At 48.0% G+C, this 16,041-nt stretch overlaps 1 protein-coding gene across 1 annotated transcript; it reads left to right on the top strand.

Moving 5' to 3' along the window:
- The first annotated feature begins 9,695 nt into the window (after nucleotides 1-9,695).
- LOC104917055 (uncharacterized) lies at nucleotides 9,696-14,574 on the top strand. Its single transcript, XM_085209548.1, is given in 6 exon segments — nucleotides 9,696-10,429; nucleotides 11,896-11,929; nucleotides 13,177-13,263; nucleotides 13,730-13,814; nucleotides 13,948-14,166; nucleotides 14,169-14,574. Coding segments are annotated over 6 exon segments (1,512 nt in total). The 3' UTR covers nucleotides 14,522-14,574.
- Nucleotides 14,575-16,041: the final 1,467 nt, after the last annotated feature.

A 16,041-nucleotide genomic window follows, 5' to 3' on the forward strand; every position in this document is an offset into this window, starting at 1 on the left:
TTGCTGCCAGTGTAAAAAACACATCGTTCAGTCTGCTGGCAGCTGAGTGTATCTATGGAGCAGACCCAGAACTGCCAGTGGGACGTTTGAAAGACTGCCAAAACATCAGCCATCCTAACGCCTGGTTTTGCTCTGGGGACCCAAAGAAGACCCCAGACCCACCTCTTGCCCTTCATATTCTCACTGCTGGCGCTGCATGTGACAGGAATATAAAACCAGCCCTTCTTGTACTCTACCTTGTCCAAAAACCAGGCTGTTTTGAAGAATGTCGTTTATGAAAAGATGCACTAAACAGGACCGACATTTTGCTATAGAGAATCACTGATGCTACTGGTCCCTTTCCCCAAATTGTGACTAACTGAATGCTTCTGAGACGCGTTCAGAAATCAGCTGAAACAGAATCAAAGTTTCCCACCAGCATCGAGATCCTTTGGGTGAGCTGTGATTTGTTGTTTGAGGGCTGGGCCCACCAGCAGCAGGTTGAATTTGCAGTCTCAGCCCAAAGTGACCCCCTGGCATGCTACAAACATACAGGTAATAGTCTTTTCCAAACATCCTGCTTCTCTTCCTGACCAAAGCGGTCTGAGTGTGATGGAGATGAATGTCCAGAAAGTTGGGTTCTCCCCGCAGGTCATTCAGTGAGACTGACAGAGAGCACAGGGAGTGTAAACCAACAACGCAATTCAAAGCCAAATCGGTTTACTTGTGCCTTTTCCACATCTGCCTAGAGCCATCCTGGAAAAGTTCCACTGAAATCTGAATCATTTCTGAGGTAGTGAAGATAATTTGAACTTCCATATCTAGCTACAATTCACACAAGAAATGTAACAGTGGGAAAAGCTCGGTGCAGATCACAGTGGCTTTCTGTGGAGCACAGACTGGTCAACCAAGGGGAGATGTGAACATTTTTAGGCACCTACTAAGAATAAAAAGACATAGCATAAGCAACAGACCGTATCAGTTCAGCAAGCCAGAGAATTTATAAAGCCACTATCTTTTTGAAAAACTTTTCTGCAAGGTATAAAAAGTGATGTGGATGCATCATCTGCTGAAAGGGACATTATCCTGACAAAGTACCTGTTTGAAATGCAATGGGGTATTAATGAGTGAGCGTTTAAGAATTTGGAAACATGGTTGAAAATACACAATGCTATCTTGCAAGAGCAGGCCGTCCATTTGTTTGTGACACTTCAGGATGATCAAGTCAGTCCTGAGCAAGAGCAAAATAATTTGTTTTTAATGTTACTCGCACAGACTGAGGTCCAATAAAAGAACTCGTAAACGTTTCCTTTTGCAGATCCTCTCACACTTATGGCGACATCATAAACCAAATAAGAGTTTGTTAGCATACCTTCATGGGGAACTGTTTTGGAAGCATTGCTTTGGGGCGAGGCATTTTTTGTTTTATTTGTGTGTTGATGGATCCTGTTGAATCGATTTTTTCCAGTCTACTTGTATTAGCTGTGCAAACTATTCACAGAAATGCAACTGTGCATTGTAATTTCACGTTGATCACGGTCACTTTCTCCCTTGCGTTATCCAAGCAGTCTTCTAAGAAATGCAGCAGTAGTGGGATGCAGCGGTGGATGTTGAACTGCTTGCAGATCACTCAGGCAGCTCATAAAGACATTACTAAAAGGCAAATGCCCTTTGTGCTCCTAAACTACGCGCACTGAGGTGCTCCAATGCATCCAAGGCACTGCAATGCATTGAGACGTGCTCTGCTGCAGTCAGCATCACTGCTTTCCAGCCGGCACCTTGTCTCCACCTGTCAGTCACCAGCTCAATCTGATTGTCACTCCAGTTCACAGTCAGATGTCTGAGCATGGTGTGCTGGGGCCTTTGGTGCGAGGCAGGTGGCACACAGAGTCTTACCCAACAACTGGGCACATCGCTTTCATTTCTGGAGGCGTTGCAGAGCCGCTCTCCCACCTCCCACGGTTCCTGTTTGTTCAGCAGTGTCCACGAACGCGATGTTCAAACCTGGTGTGAGTTCAACCCTCTACATGAAGTGCTGGCAGTAGGTCTGAGGACTCACGTTCTCCCCAGACCAGACCCTGTGCAGGTGGCCTGTAGCTTTCCCCACGTCAAGGAGAGCAGCAATAATTGCCATAGCTTGTGGTCTGAATGAGCACTGCCAGACATCACAGCAGGCTTGAGACTCTTTCCATCTGCCGTGGATTCAGTGTAGTTGTTTCCTTTTGTCTGCTTGTAGGGAGTGAGGAAGTTTCTCCTTTGTGAAGGACTTCGTATTTCTTTCCCTAAAGATCCTGCTTGCTGGGCATGTGGTGCTTCTTCAGAATATGAAATTTACATCATTTTTCAGGCTGATGTTGATATCCAAGGGGGCTGTCAATACCTATGTGAAAGAGCTGAGCTCACTTCTTAAACCACACAGCTTTCCAAAGCACTCAGCTTTTTATCTGGAAGGTCACAGCCTTGAAGGAAAGGATGCTGGAAATTCCAGTAACAACCCTAATTCCCAACCCTAATTTCATCTTTTTTTTTTTCTATCTTGCCTACTTCTGTTCTAAGCTGAGGAAGATTTATACTGTCTGCAGGGTGCAGGCTTTGTAGCCTAAGAAGTTTGCATTTGTAAAGGTTGCAGAAGACATCCTAGTTTAGGCTGGATATCAGGAAAAACTTCTTTACACAAAGGCTTGTTAAGCACTGGAATAGGCTCCCCAGGGAGGTGGTTGAGTCACTTAATGTGTTTACAAACCATTTGTGGTGCTCAGGGCATCATTTAGCAGTGGGTTGTTAGGGTTAGGGTAGGATGGTTAGGCTGTGGTTGGACTTGATGATCTTTTCCAATCAGAGCAATTCTATGATTCTTTGATTCAGAATATGGTGAAGATCTAAGACTATAAGGACTAATCTAGCTAGTATCAAATTGTCAACATTTTTTTTTCATTTAGCCTCGAGATCTTCATCCCAAATAATAATTTCTCTATTTCCATACGATTTCTCCTTACTGGCAAATCATTTTTTTTTTTCCTTTTGTTTTTTTAGTGGAAAACACTTTCCTTTTGGTAATGAGTAGCACGCTCTTACCCTGCACCCAGACACTTTGCAGAACACTTTCGTGTTGATTACTGTCAACCACCCATGTGCTCCAAGGCCTCATAAGATGGCTGGTGACACTGCCCCACCCCCTCCACATCCAGATCCTTGGTACATAACCTGCTACGTACCCACACTACTCAAAACTTCTGTTCTAACAAGTGTTCACTGCAGAATAGATATTTAAAAAAAAAAAAACCAACAAAACGAACAAACAAAAAACACCTTGGGAAATACCTGAGTTCAGGATTTTTTTGTTAATTTAGTGCCTTGAAAGAAAATGGGCATTTGGGAGGTACTTGATGAGAACCATGCGTGTGGTGAGCGGATGCTACTCCAGGTAACTTGTCAGTGGTGCAGAACTTACCGTTGTTTCGTTCATTTTAGAAACTTTTGCATTTGAGGGGCATGTTTTTGTAGCACAGTGCTATGAGAGCACCCTGCAGGGGAACTGGTTTGATGTGCAACTGATGCAGCTGGTCCTTAAGCATTAATATGAGATCAGATATTTTGCTTTGCAAAGGTTTCAGGTGGGTAGCTTTCTTTGCCGTGTTGTCTGTGGTGCATTAACATTTCATGAGAATAGCTGACATAGAGCAATGAGATTTGTCACTAAAACGCTTTGATAAAAAGAAACACATTTGATGTGCTGAACTTTAGTACTGCAGAGCTGTAAAAATTCATGGGAAGACCAGCATGAAAATGCATGTGCTGCATACGAGTGGATCAGTGCTGCTGTGCAGACTCGAGGGCTCTCACTCTTGCTGCAGTCAGCACTGTGAGGCTGACTTCAAATGGGTGCCATCGTGCCAGCCCAGTATTTCGAAGTGTCAGACTTGTTGTCTGCCCGTGTGCACTTCTGCCAGGGAAAGCCACATATTCACATGCAAACTGATTGTGAAAATGAAAGATGGGAGAGGGGACGTGCTGTACTCTTTCTGTAAGAGGAGCGAATCAAAGCACCAAAGAAGTCTCATGCTTTCAAGGTTACGTACAAAGCTGGCCTCGGAATTGGTGGTGCTCTTTAGATTCCAGGCTGGGGCTGAAAGAAAATGCTTCTTTTGCTTTTCATGTCTTAGGGGGACCTGAAACTGATTTCCATGAGTAAAGGCCCATGGCCTTGCACTTCATTACATACTGAGCACTGTCACTTAAACAGCAGAGTTTAAAACTCCTTGAGTTTTAAATACCTTGCGTGTTTCACAAAACAAAAAAGACTGGGCAGGAACTGACATTTCTTGTATTGAATTTGGCTTAGAATACATCACTGGAGAGGTAAGTTATTCAGGAGCAGTATGAAACAACAAGATTTAAGACACTGTAACCTGTTTTGTGGGCTGAGCTGTAACACAGGAGTAACTCCACAGTACTTTAGAAAAATAGGGTTCATTTGATCACTGTCTCTGTAGCGTGGGAAAGACACATTCTAGCATCTCCAGCTCACTCACACAGCACCAGGTCCTGTTTTTATTTCTGCACCTGTGAGCTGAATGTGGAAGTGGGCAGAAATCAGCCCCTTCACTCAAGACTGGAGCATAACCTGTCATAGAACAACATCATCCTAAAATGTAGAGATGTGGTATTTGTCTCCTTAATTAAGGTCACATTAAAAACCCAGAGGATAATAAGCTGTCCTAGCACATCCAGTGAATGGCTTCTAATTTTTGCTTTTAACTTTATTTCCTAATTCGTTAATGGCAATTAATTAATAAATGGCTTCATAAAAATACTTTCACATGCTTGCAAAAATAATGACTTTAAATATATATACATATATTTGTACTTTTGTCTTTGCCATGTTTCTTCAGGTTCATAGAGCTACAAAGCAATTCCCATGTGTTGATCATCTCCTAGTAAACCATTCTAGTCTGCAGGCTTTGGTCATGCTGGATAATAGTTTGTCCATTCTTCTCTTTTGCTAATTTACAGAAAAAGTACAAATATCTCTGCAGGAGAACCTGTATCATTATCAGTAACCTCCTCAGCTAAGAAATCAGTATGATCAACCAATCAGTTCTGCTTCTTAGCATTGTTAGCCTTGTTTCTAAGAAGCAGCAAAAATTTTGTCATGGAAGTGAAAATCTTGGGGGTTTGTCCAGGTGTAATTCCCATCCAGTTCTGAATATCCCTGTTCTTGTGAAGCAAATCTTCACCCTTTTCTCTCTCCAGCTACCACCTGCCTATTTATGCCCTGATACTGAATAAGTCAAGTAGATGTGGACAAATACGCGACCTACTTGCAAGTTTCTTCTACATTTCAAAGTTTGTACTGTGAGCCTCAGTTTAACACTGTAAAGTTTGTTTGTCTGTTTTCCTCGTGGAGTGCATTAATGTGTGCAGAAACAGGCTGAGCTGCTAAAATACATCCATACCCACATCACAGCCTTTAGTAATTTCATGCTGCTCTTACTGCTTAGTGCACCGGAGCACAGCAGCTATTTTCTGCATCTATCTGTCTGCAGAGGTTCTACTCGGGTTAGCTGTGCAGCCACAACCTTACTGCACAGGTTTGGAATTACATTTAACATTTAAGATACACTAGTTTTTTCCAGATTCTCCTTGAATAAATTGCCTGTTGGTAAGAGGCCAGAAAAGTCTGGAGACATTCCAGGTAGCTATTTGGAAATATAGATGGGCTGAAAATGATGTGTTTTCCTTCAGATAACGTGCTGACATGCATTACTGTGCATTAAAAAAAAAAAAAAAAAAAAGACGAAAATACTTTCTCATGGAAGCTTTCTATTTGTTGATGGGGTTTGATTCAGAGCCTTTGGAGGCCTTATTCTTGCAGGAGAGGATGAGGTTCTTAATTATCAGAGAGGAACATTAATCTTGACATACTTGATGATATATGAATGCAGGGGGATTTATATCATCAACTTCAAGGGTCTGAGTTAGGAACTGAATCCTTTTGTGCAGCCAGAGAAACCTAAAGGCAGCTCAGAGAGCTTTCCTCTGTTGGCTACGGATGGATCACAGCAAAAGCAGCTTCCTACCTTACATAGCTACAGTGAGGCGCCTAAAATAGATGGCATGGATCATCCCTAGTATGAAAATCAGCACGAAAGACTGCGGTAATGAAAGTCAGTCCAGCTATCTCTAGGGTGGTTACAGCCCACCGTGCTTTCAGGACTGAAGTTGAGCCTCATGCTTTCCTTCGGCCCCAGTTTGCTACATGTGAAAAGAATTTTATTTCCCTTCTTCCTCATGGTAATGATGCCTAAAGAAGCTGAAGATGTGATGTCCCCAATAACAGTAACTCCCTCCGCTGAAAAAGGCCACAGATTAAACTCTCTGGCTCATAGACTTGCAAACATGCATTGTCACCAAAATATTACGCTGCCCCATTATAAGAGAAAGAATGTGTCTGGAGACATTCGCTTAAGTCACATTTCACTCGACTAAATAACAAAGCTCCTAAGATCAGAAATTGTTTGCTCTTCTTGCTGTCCCTTTCAAATATGGTGTGGCTGCTCCAGCATACACACCCAGCCCACTTTCTGCTCTACGGCCCTCAGAAGTGCTGAAGTTGGCCAGGCAACCCTTTATGATCTCCAGGCACTCCTACCGTATCAGCAGAGCTGTGATGGCACAGCAGTTCGGATGCACAGCGCAGGTCTCAGCACAGGGTTAGAGAAACCACGTTGGTGGTGGAAGAGAAAAAAGCGCCACCAGCAAAAGCTGGCTGGAAGGAAATGCTTTCATTTGAGTCACACGAGCACAGAACCAGGAGCCGCGTTGGTATGCAAGGTTCTGAATAAATGAAGCTCTCTTTAAATAATATGAATGGTAGATGTGGCTCTGCTGCGTGGAAATCTGTAGGTGGGAAGTGGAATCAAGTTTCAGCTTCGTGTATCTGTCGAAACGAGCAGACGGCGCCTTTGGATAAAGATGGGGCATCTGAAGTTCATCCATCTTTTTGTAATCCTTTCAGAAATGACTTGTTACCCAGGCAAAGCCAGGAAGTGACCAGCTGCACCACAGGTTAAACACGTACAATCTGATGTGAATCTGGGGAAACTGGATCATCACCAGTGATTTTATCTTTCCCACTGTGGCAGCGTCCCAAGCCTTTGGATGATATTTAAAGGCAATACTGGGTGACTTAGAAAGAGAAGTCTGGTGCCTGCTATGATTTAAGCACAAAATACAAAAGAACAGTCGCTGTGCGTGGCACGGAATGTCTACAGGCACACTGGTGTCTGTTTTCCTCTGTGCTTTACAGGCAGGGAATCTGTGGGCTACAGACAATTAAGCAGGAAAAGTTTTTTTTTGGAAAGGCTTAAATTCTTTACAAAGGAGCCCCAGCCTGTACAGAAAATGTGGTGTGGCTCCACTAAGCAGAAGTTAAAAATGTTTTCTCTGGCTTGAGAGTGTTAGAGTGACTGATGCACAGATGGACAAAGACAGCTCCTTTTCATTGCCAAATTCTCAGGGTTCCAGCCAGTCCTGTGTGATATGAAAAAAAGCCACCTTGCCATACTTCATCCTAAGCTGGATGCAGTTTCTATCAGTGGGCACTGTGAAAACACCACTCTGAGCACCTGTGGGTGACACGAATACCCCCTGCCAGGGCAGCTGAGCACGGGATATGGGTGCTGTAATTGGGCACATGGGGAAGAATGGCTGTTTATGGCTGTGCTCGTGGCTGATCCTTGTCTGCAGGGCGCTGTGCCTCATACAGGCTGTGCTGCAGTGTGGTTTTTGCTACCCGGAATGGATCTGAGCACCACTGCTCAGACACAATGGCCTGAAAAATGCTGGTTTAAGGATGCCTGCTTAGTGGGCTGTGATTGCATTAATTACAAACCATGAATCACGGACATTTTGTTCCTGCATTTGTCAGATTAAAGTAGGCTGTATCAATAACAATCATTGCAGAGTTTTTCAGTGGATGACCATTCTTGCTTCTGGCAGCAAATTTGGAGAGCTCATTATGTTTGTATTCCCATTAATGGGAGGGACATTTCTTTCTCCTGCTAGAAATACAACTCCTCAGTTATTTTTGCTTCTGTAGCAAAAATACATGTTATTTCTTCCTGCTGCAATGGCTACAACAGATGAAGTAATAGCAAATGGGCATATTGTTTCCAGACCTGAACTCTCCAGTGAGCCTGTCAACAGAGTTCCACAGGATGCACTGCATAAATAATATTAATGTTGCTGTTCTTATTCCCTGAGACCATTTTTGCTCTTGGTTAATTGATTCTCATTTATTCTGTGAACACAAAACGAGCAGTTTTGTTAAACCTCATAGCTGCTCTAATCTGCAGAGAAAAGGTTGGTGTCATCTATTTCTTTCCCTGCTTTTCAAGACACACACAGATGACTCGCAGAGTCACTGGGCTTCAAACTGGGTGTCTGATAAACAATCTGCTTCTGAATGGTGGAATGCAGCTGCTTCTGATGCTCCAGCAGATTTCAGTGTCTGTGCCTGTGGCAATATTTACAAATGCTCTTCTTCCTTCCTGATTTTGACATACACTTTTCAGTAGTCACAGCAGCATGAAGTGTAGAGCACAGAAAATGTTTCATTACCATACGTTAATTACATGTTTGAGAAGTTCTAGGAAATAATGAACATAAAAAATGTAGACATCTTCCTTTCAATTTATCAGTGAACTGTGCAGTACAACTGCAACCTTTCCCAAGCCTTTACTGCAGGAAGGATTCTTAAAAGAAAACAAGAAAAAAAAAGCCCCTCCCTTTTCCTAGGCTTTTTTTTTTTTTTCTTTTCTAAAAATAAAAAGCAAATAAAAGTATAAAAAGAAAGAGAAAGTCAAGGATTTCTGGGCGTTGTTGGAATAAACTCTACTTAAGTTCAGCATCCTACATTATGTTTCTGTATCTTAGGAGTAAATCAGTGGCAAGTTCCAGGCAAGACCCAGCTGGCAAAGTGCAAGTTTTCTGCTGTAGCCAGGAACTGGATTGGCTCTTTGGCTGCCAACAGTCCGCCTCCAGTAAGCTGACTTACTGAATTAGAAGCTAATTGGCTCTATGCAATTAACTTCCAACGCTCGTTATCACTTTGATATTTAAGGTATTTGTAAATCTGATGAATTTGTATTTGTGATTCCCCTGAAGCGAGAAGATAAAACAAGTTCCAGATGACTAGCTGGATGAAATTATCTGTTAGTATTGTTCCACGTGTTAATTTGGGTAATGGTTTTATTATATTAAGGACTAATGAGTCACCTTCAGCCCTTCAAGTCCAAGCGACAAGGAAAAAAGTAGCGAAGGACACACACAAAGCAGCCACGAACACAGTGGCGTGGTGCAGTTTTGTCACCCAAAGCCTCCTGAGGAGGTGACGTGTGGAGATCAGGTCAGTGACGTTTGTGGAGCAAGAGCCTCCTGGAACAACTAAGCAATGCCGAAACACAAACACTCACCGCTCTGCTCCTGCAGGCATTTGGAACACGAGCCGGCTGTGCTGTTTGTTTACACGTGCGCTTTCTCAGGAGAACGGCCGCCACGGGCTCGCTGCGCCACTTCCCCGCGTCCGTTCCACGCTGACGCAGTGGCTCCGCAAGGCGACGCCCAGCACAGCTCCCTCCGCGACGTCACAGAGGGGAGTGACGACACGCGGCGGTTGGCGCCGCCAGGCGGCAGCGGTCGGTCGGCGCGCAGCCATGCCCGTTTCCCAGCTCTTCCTGCAGGGTCGCTGCCACTCCGCCGCCGAGTGCCGGAACGTGCGTCTCGGCGGCAGCTGGGGGCGCCCCTACCCAGGTAATGGGCGGCGCGGAGCCGGGGCGGGGAGCTGCCGCGCGGGGCCACGCCGCGCCGCGCCGGCGCTCGTCCTCGAAACACCGCCTCCGCGACCGCGTGTCCGGCAGCCGCCGTCCGGAGGCGGCTCGGGGCTCCTCCGGCGGGCGGCGCGGCCGCCAAGAGCGGGCGCCGCCCGCCCGGACCGGACCCCCGTGCGCGCGACCGTTCCGGGCGCCGCCGCTCCGGGCGGGGGCCGCGCCGTGCGGAGCGGCTCCCGTCCTGCGGGACGGCCGGCGAGCCGCTACGGGCACGGCGACGCGGCGGCGGGGCTGCGGGGGGGGCTGCGGTTCGGACGCGCCCGGGCTGACTCGCCGGGAGCGCATTTGGGTTCCGACTTCTGCCCGGCTCGGTCGGCGTTGTGCGAATCGCCTGCCGTTTGCAACACTTTGCATCCTTCCTTCTTCGTTGGCAGGTCCCGTCAGAGGAGCTGGAGAACGATGGGGAGCCACTATCCGGAGATACAAAAACGCTGCCCGGGCATCCGAGCTCCAGTGCTCAAGAGGACGCAGAAGAAGACGTGGTACCACAACCCAGATAAGCACAACCCTCAGCCAGCCCCCAGTGACCCAGCACGTGGGAGGAACTGTAGGAGGATGGGGTACCACAAGCCAGACATCCACAATCCTGAACCAGCCCCCAATGACCCAGCACATGGGAGGAGCTGTAGGAGGATCTGTAGGCAATAGCCAGACATCCACAATCCTGAACCAGCCCCCAGTGACCCAGCACGTGGGAGGAGCTGTAGGAGGATCTGGAAGCAATAGCCAGACATCCACAATCCTGAGCCAGCCCCCAATGACCCAGCACGTGGGAGGAGCTGTAGGAGGATGGGGTACCACAAACCAGACAACCACAATACTGAGCCAGCCCCCAATGATCCAGCACATGGGAAGAGCTGTAGCAGGATGGGGTACCACAAGCCAGACATCCACAATCCTGAACCAGCCCCCAATGACCCAGCACATGGGAGGAGCTGTAGGATGATGGGGTACCACAAGCCAGACATCCACAATCCTGAACCAGCCCCCAGTGATCCAGCACACGGGAGGAGCTGTAGGAGGATGCTGCTACCTCGAGAAACACACTCATTATCCGGGCATCCGTGTTAAAGCACAACAGAGGAGCCCTGTTCAATTACAAGAGACAAGCTGTAGGAGGATGGGGAGACACTACTCAGACAAATACAAAGCTCATCCATCCACCTGTGCTCCAGCACACGGGAGGAGCAATAGGAGGATCAGGAGCCACTACTCAGACAAATGCAAACCATAGCCAGGCACCCATGATCCAGCACACGGAAGGAGCTGTAGGAGGATTGGGTGATGCTACCCAGATAGACACAAATCCTAGCCAGCCACCGGCGATCCAGCACACGGGAGGCAATGGAGGAGGACTGGGTGCTGCTACCCAGATAGACACAAATCTTAGCCAGCCACCGGCGATCCAACACACAGGAGGTGATGGAGGAGGATTGGGTGCTGCTACCCAGATAGACACAAATCTTAGCCAGCCACCGGTGATCCAGCACATGGAAGGAGCTGTAGGAGGATTGGGTGATGCTACCCAGATAGACACAAATCTTAGCCAGCCGCCGGTGATCCAGCACACGAGAGGCGAAGGAGGAGGACGTGTTCCTCGTGCCCGGAGAGCCATAAACCTTCTCCGGCCAGACTTGTTCCTGTGCAAGGGAGGAGCTGCAGGAGGACGGGGCGCTCCCACAGCCGTTGTCCAGCCTCCTGTGTGTGCAAAGAGCAAATCGGGTGGCAGCCGTGATGGAGGAGGACTCTCTGGTGCCTCCAGTTCTGGACCAGCAGGCAAAAAAAGCGCGGTCTCCTCGCAGAAAGCACCCTCTGCATTAAGCAGTGCAGCCCCTGGTGATGGTCAGAGAGACGGACAGCAGCGACTTCTGTAAGTGATGACCCTGTCCCCTGGGAAGCGCTCGCAATGAGCTGCTTAAGTGCTCACTGGCTTCCTCTGGATAATGCAGAGGACACGTTCCAGGGGATGGAAGCTGGGACGTGTGGGGGGAACATAGCAAGCACTGGGGTTTTGTTTCTCTTACAGACCTGATGTGATTTACTCGCAGTTCGATGCTACGGTAAAACGCTTTGTGGGACATCTGTGTGTCCAGCAGAGCGACTGCTGTGTCTTTCACAGATAACTGTGGTGTTCTTCAGTTGTTCCTCTGAGCAGCGTCCCGTGGAATTGATTGGCATGGCTTTGGCTATTTGACTTTGCTTTCTGCAGTCTGGCTTCTGACTGTAATTTCTTCTTTTGCTGTTATGTTCTGTTTTCTAGTGACTGTGCAGCGAAAGACATGGCAACCTCGGAATCTTCTGGGCAGTGGATGTTTTCGTGTTCCTCTCCTGTGACGGGCAAGCCTAGTGCTTCAGGTCGGTACCGTTTTTAGCCTTGCTGAGTGCTGAGTGCTGCTACTGTCTAGACTGCATTTCTATACTTGTCCATACTGCTCTGCCTCAGTGGAAGCATTTGCAAGGCGATGACTTGCCTTGTGATGCAACAGGTAGGGGCACTGGATTGTGGTATTTCTTTGTGCTCTTGCACCCCCGAAGTTGCACCAGGAGTCCTCTGTGTCTGCAAGTAGAACTGGCTTGTCCCAGGTGGTGTAGCAAGGGCAGTTTCGTGTGTAACTCTAAAGGGCAATTTTGTATTTGTGCTGTATTTCCTTTGGAGCATGGTGATTGTTTGCCTCCATGCAGGCTTTCGAGAGATCTCCCCTGAGAAGGGGCGCCTGGAGTATTATAACTGCCATGCGAAGGAGAGCACTGGATACTACATAAGTGTTTAAAGCTACTGACCTTTGGTGTGGAGGCGTGCAGGGCAGGAGTGGTTACTGTTCTTCAGGTGGCCACTCTTGGCTCAGCGAATACCGAACTCGAGGGGATGTAAGAATGCCCTCGTACGTTCACTTTTCTGAGCACTGAGTAGAGAACAATAGGAGCTGCTGGCCTGAATGCTTTGCCATAACTGAACAACCTGGTCTGGCTGTCGGTGTCCCTGTTTATTGCGGGGGAGTTGGGCCAGATGGCTTTAAAGGTCCCTTCTGACTCAAACAGGTCTGTGATTCTCCCTTCTTCTTTCTGATAACTGCATGACACAGGCCTCACCGATTATGCAGGTACAAATCATGCATGCATCCAAAGCATGAGGTTCTGTTCATAAAGTGGGGCAAGACCTGAATTGTCCAGATCTGAAATTTCCTTGCGGTAGGTCAGATCACTCTTGCTCCCTCTTTTAAAGATAGGAAAAAAAAAAAAAAAAAAAAAAAAAAAAAAACCAAAAGCCGTGCTTAATAAAAGCATGTTTGTGTTTTCCCACGTTTAGACAAACGCTGTCGGTCACTACGTGCAGCAATGGATAAACAAGCTGCAGGAGCTGAAGGCTTTAAATGCCTCGGGAAAAGCATCGATGGTAAGTGTTAAGGAAAGGTAAAATATTTCTGTTCCTGATATGGCTTTTCTCTTAAATCTTGAGCGAGGGTTTTTCTTAGGATTCACGTTTAGGCAGAGCTCGGGGTTCCAGACTTCAGCGGTGATTGTTCAGCGCTCAGAGAGCAGACTGAGCCAAAGCAGTGATACAGATGGGGTCATGGCACAAACCAGAGCAAGTGAGAGGAGAACGAGAGCTCCAAGAGGTGTTGGTGGTTGCCGTTACTTTTTGCCCGCCACTCAACAGCTTCCTGCTTCTGGGGTGTTTGCAGACAGCAGCCTGAGAGCTTTGTTTAAAGCTGCAGCTGCTGGTGGCCAGCGTTTGATCAAGTTTCTCAGAGTTACGTTCAGCTGGACGGCACGCAGTGGTTTTTGCTCTAAGCGTGGATTGAGAGATACTTGCCTGTGTTGGAATGTAGTTTTCATGGATGTATTTGGAACTTTTTCAGCCGTCTCGGAGAAAGAATGCGGTCACCCAAGCGTTGCCTTCTCTTGGACTGGGAGGACAGCAAGCCCCAAGCGCTGGGTTCCCAAGTAAGTTTCTGCATAAAGAACCAGCGATTAGACAGGCGTCGATAAGTTTTCTTCTGCAGTATTGAGATGCAGCAGTGTTTCAGCACGGCAGGTGTACCATTTTTATCCGTTCTTATCCATTTCCTCACTGCAGGCCTTGCAGCGAACAGCAGCAGCGGTGCTGCCAGTTTGTCCCTGAAGGCAAAACCCAGCGTCCCATCTGGGAGCCCTCCGGCTCTGGGGAGCTCTGCTGCTGCCTCCACTCCTCCTGCTCTCGGGGTGTCGTCCTCCCACAGCGACCCCCATCCCGCTGGGACTGGGGATTCTTCAGCTCCATCTGCAGCCCCCTTCTCACTTAGCGCTTCTGGAACGACCGTGGCTGTGGAACTTCTGGGCTTCCCGGCCCTGGAAGTTCTGCTGCTGCAAACTCTTCCAACACCGCTCCGCTTACAGGTGCTGGAACCGCCAAGGCAGCGACAGGAACTTCTCACTCGGGTGCAAGCAGTGCTTCGGCTGCACAGACTGCCGGTGCCTCTGGACACGACGCCACGTCCGCGCCTCCTGCATTCCCACACGGCATCAGACCAGGCCAGTTATGTTCACCGAGGGGCGAATCAACAGCCAAAGAGCTGGAGCAGTTTAAAGCCAAGAAGTTCACGCCGGGAAAGGTCCCTCAGAAACCAGCACTCGCAGACCTTTTACATGGCTTACCATGTAATTTAATGTAACTCTGAAGTTATACGTCTTAGTTGTTGTTCTGTGACTCTTCCAATAAACAATGTTGTGATGGAGCACTGAGTTGGAATGCTTTCCTCTGACTTAAGTTCTCATTTAATCTCCTTATTCTTCTGTATAATCAATGGTTATACAGGTGTTATCATTAAGAAGTATACAAGAGAGTTTGGCTAAGCAGGTTATTACACCAAAAAGAATAGACAAAGGGCTGGCCCTGGTTCTGAGCTCCCTGGAAAACTCCAGCAGGAGGGATCTCCAGAAAGAGATCCTTCCCCACTGGTAGCCAGCTCCTAAATGGGGTCTAGGAGCCAAGCTCCCCTTCTCTGACTAAGAGAGTGGATCTGCTCTGGATCCTCCCCAGATCTTTGTCGACTGCAGCACGCACTGCAGACCTCGTGAGCACTCAGATGGTGGACTCTGTTGCAGCAGCACTTGTGCACGTCCATGTATCAGAAGGAGGGAAAAGGCAGCAAGCACTGCCAGCCTGCTGCCCGCAGGTGTACGCAGAACAGCCTCCTGCTGCTGCTGCAGGTGGAGCCTCCGCGGGGAGGGGAATGGATGCAACCCGGCTTCAGCCGGGGCCAGAAGTGCAGCAGCAGCAGCAGCATTCTTATCGTGGTGCCTGCTTGCCTGTGCCCCAGAGAAAGCCCCCAGCTCTGTGGCAGGACAGGGCTGTGCTGAGGGCAGGATGTGACTCACTGGCGGCCGCCCAGAGAGGAGCTCTGCGCAGCCAGCAGGCGATGCTGTGAGAAAGCAGCACGACAGAGGGACTTTATAGTCTGGGCCAAACGCTACAAGAAACGCAAACATTTTGGAGCCCACATAGGACTTGCCTAGAATAAGGATGCAGAGGGAAGGTGAGGCCATTCCCACATTCTGGCATTCTAGGGTGCGGTTCAGGAAGCAGAGCACGTCTGTGTGCAGGTTCCCTACGGCTCTCTGCTGTGTGCATCCCATCTGGCACAGTAGCAGGTAGCAGTGCCTTGTGCAGTGAGTCTCCCCACTGTCAGGGTGCACTGGGATTTGGCGAGGTCCTGCTCCATGCTGAATTTCCCCTCCTCAGATTCATTCTCAAGGAACAGCCTGATTGCCACGTAGGCAACGCGCTTGGGAGCTGCCCCAGGCCTCTTGCGGCACCAGTCAGTGAACAAGACAATATCCAAGGGAGTCTCTAGAGCAAGGTCCAGATCCCACCAGCTGCAAGAGTTCTGTTCCTAATACAAAGCATGAGAATTGTGCTTGCCAGAAGAGCTACCTCCACAGCAGGATGACAGCTGATGGTTTTCTGATGAAGCGCTTGCCATCCATAACCTTTAGATTTTTATAAACCTTGCTGTTGGCTTCCTGCCTTCATGGCAAAATAGTCAGAAGTGAAAGCCTAGTTCTGTTGAAAAAAATGCATGCGGTTTGGTGAGGGGGGAAAGGATGTACGTTTAATTTATAGCTGTCCAAAGAGCTGGAAGATGAACAGGAGTGCTGTGCTGGCCTTGCTCCTGCCCATTGCTGCTTCAGG

Source organism: Meleagris gallopavo, chromosome 27 (genome assembly GCF_905368555.1).
Source record: "Meleagris gallopavo chromosome 27, MGAL_WU_HG_1.1, whole genome shotgun sequence".
In the NCBI taxonomy this organism is placed as follows: Eukaryota; Metazoa; Chordata; class Aves; order Galliformes; family Phasianidae; genus Meleagris; species Meleagris gallopavo.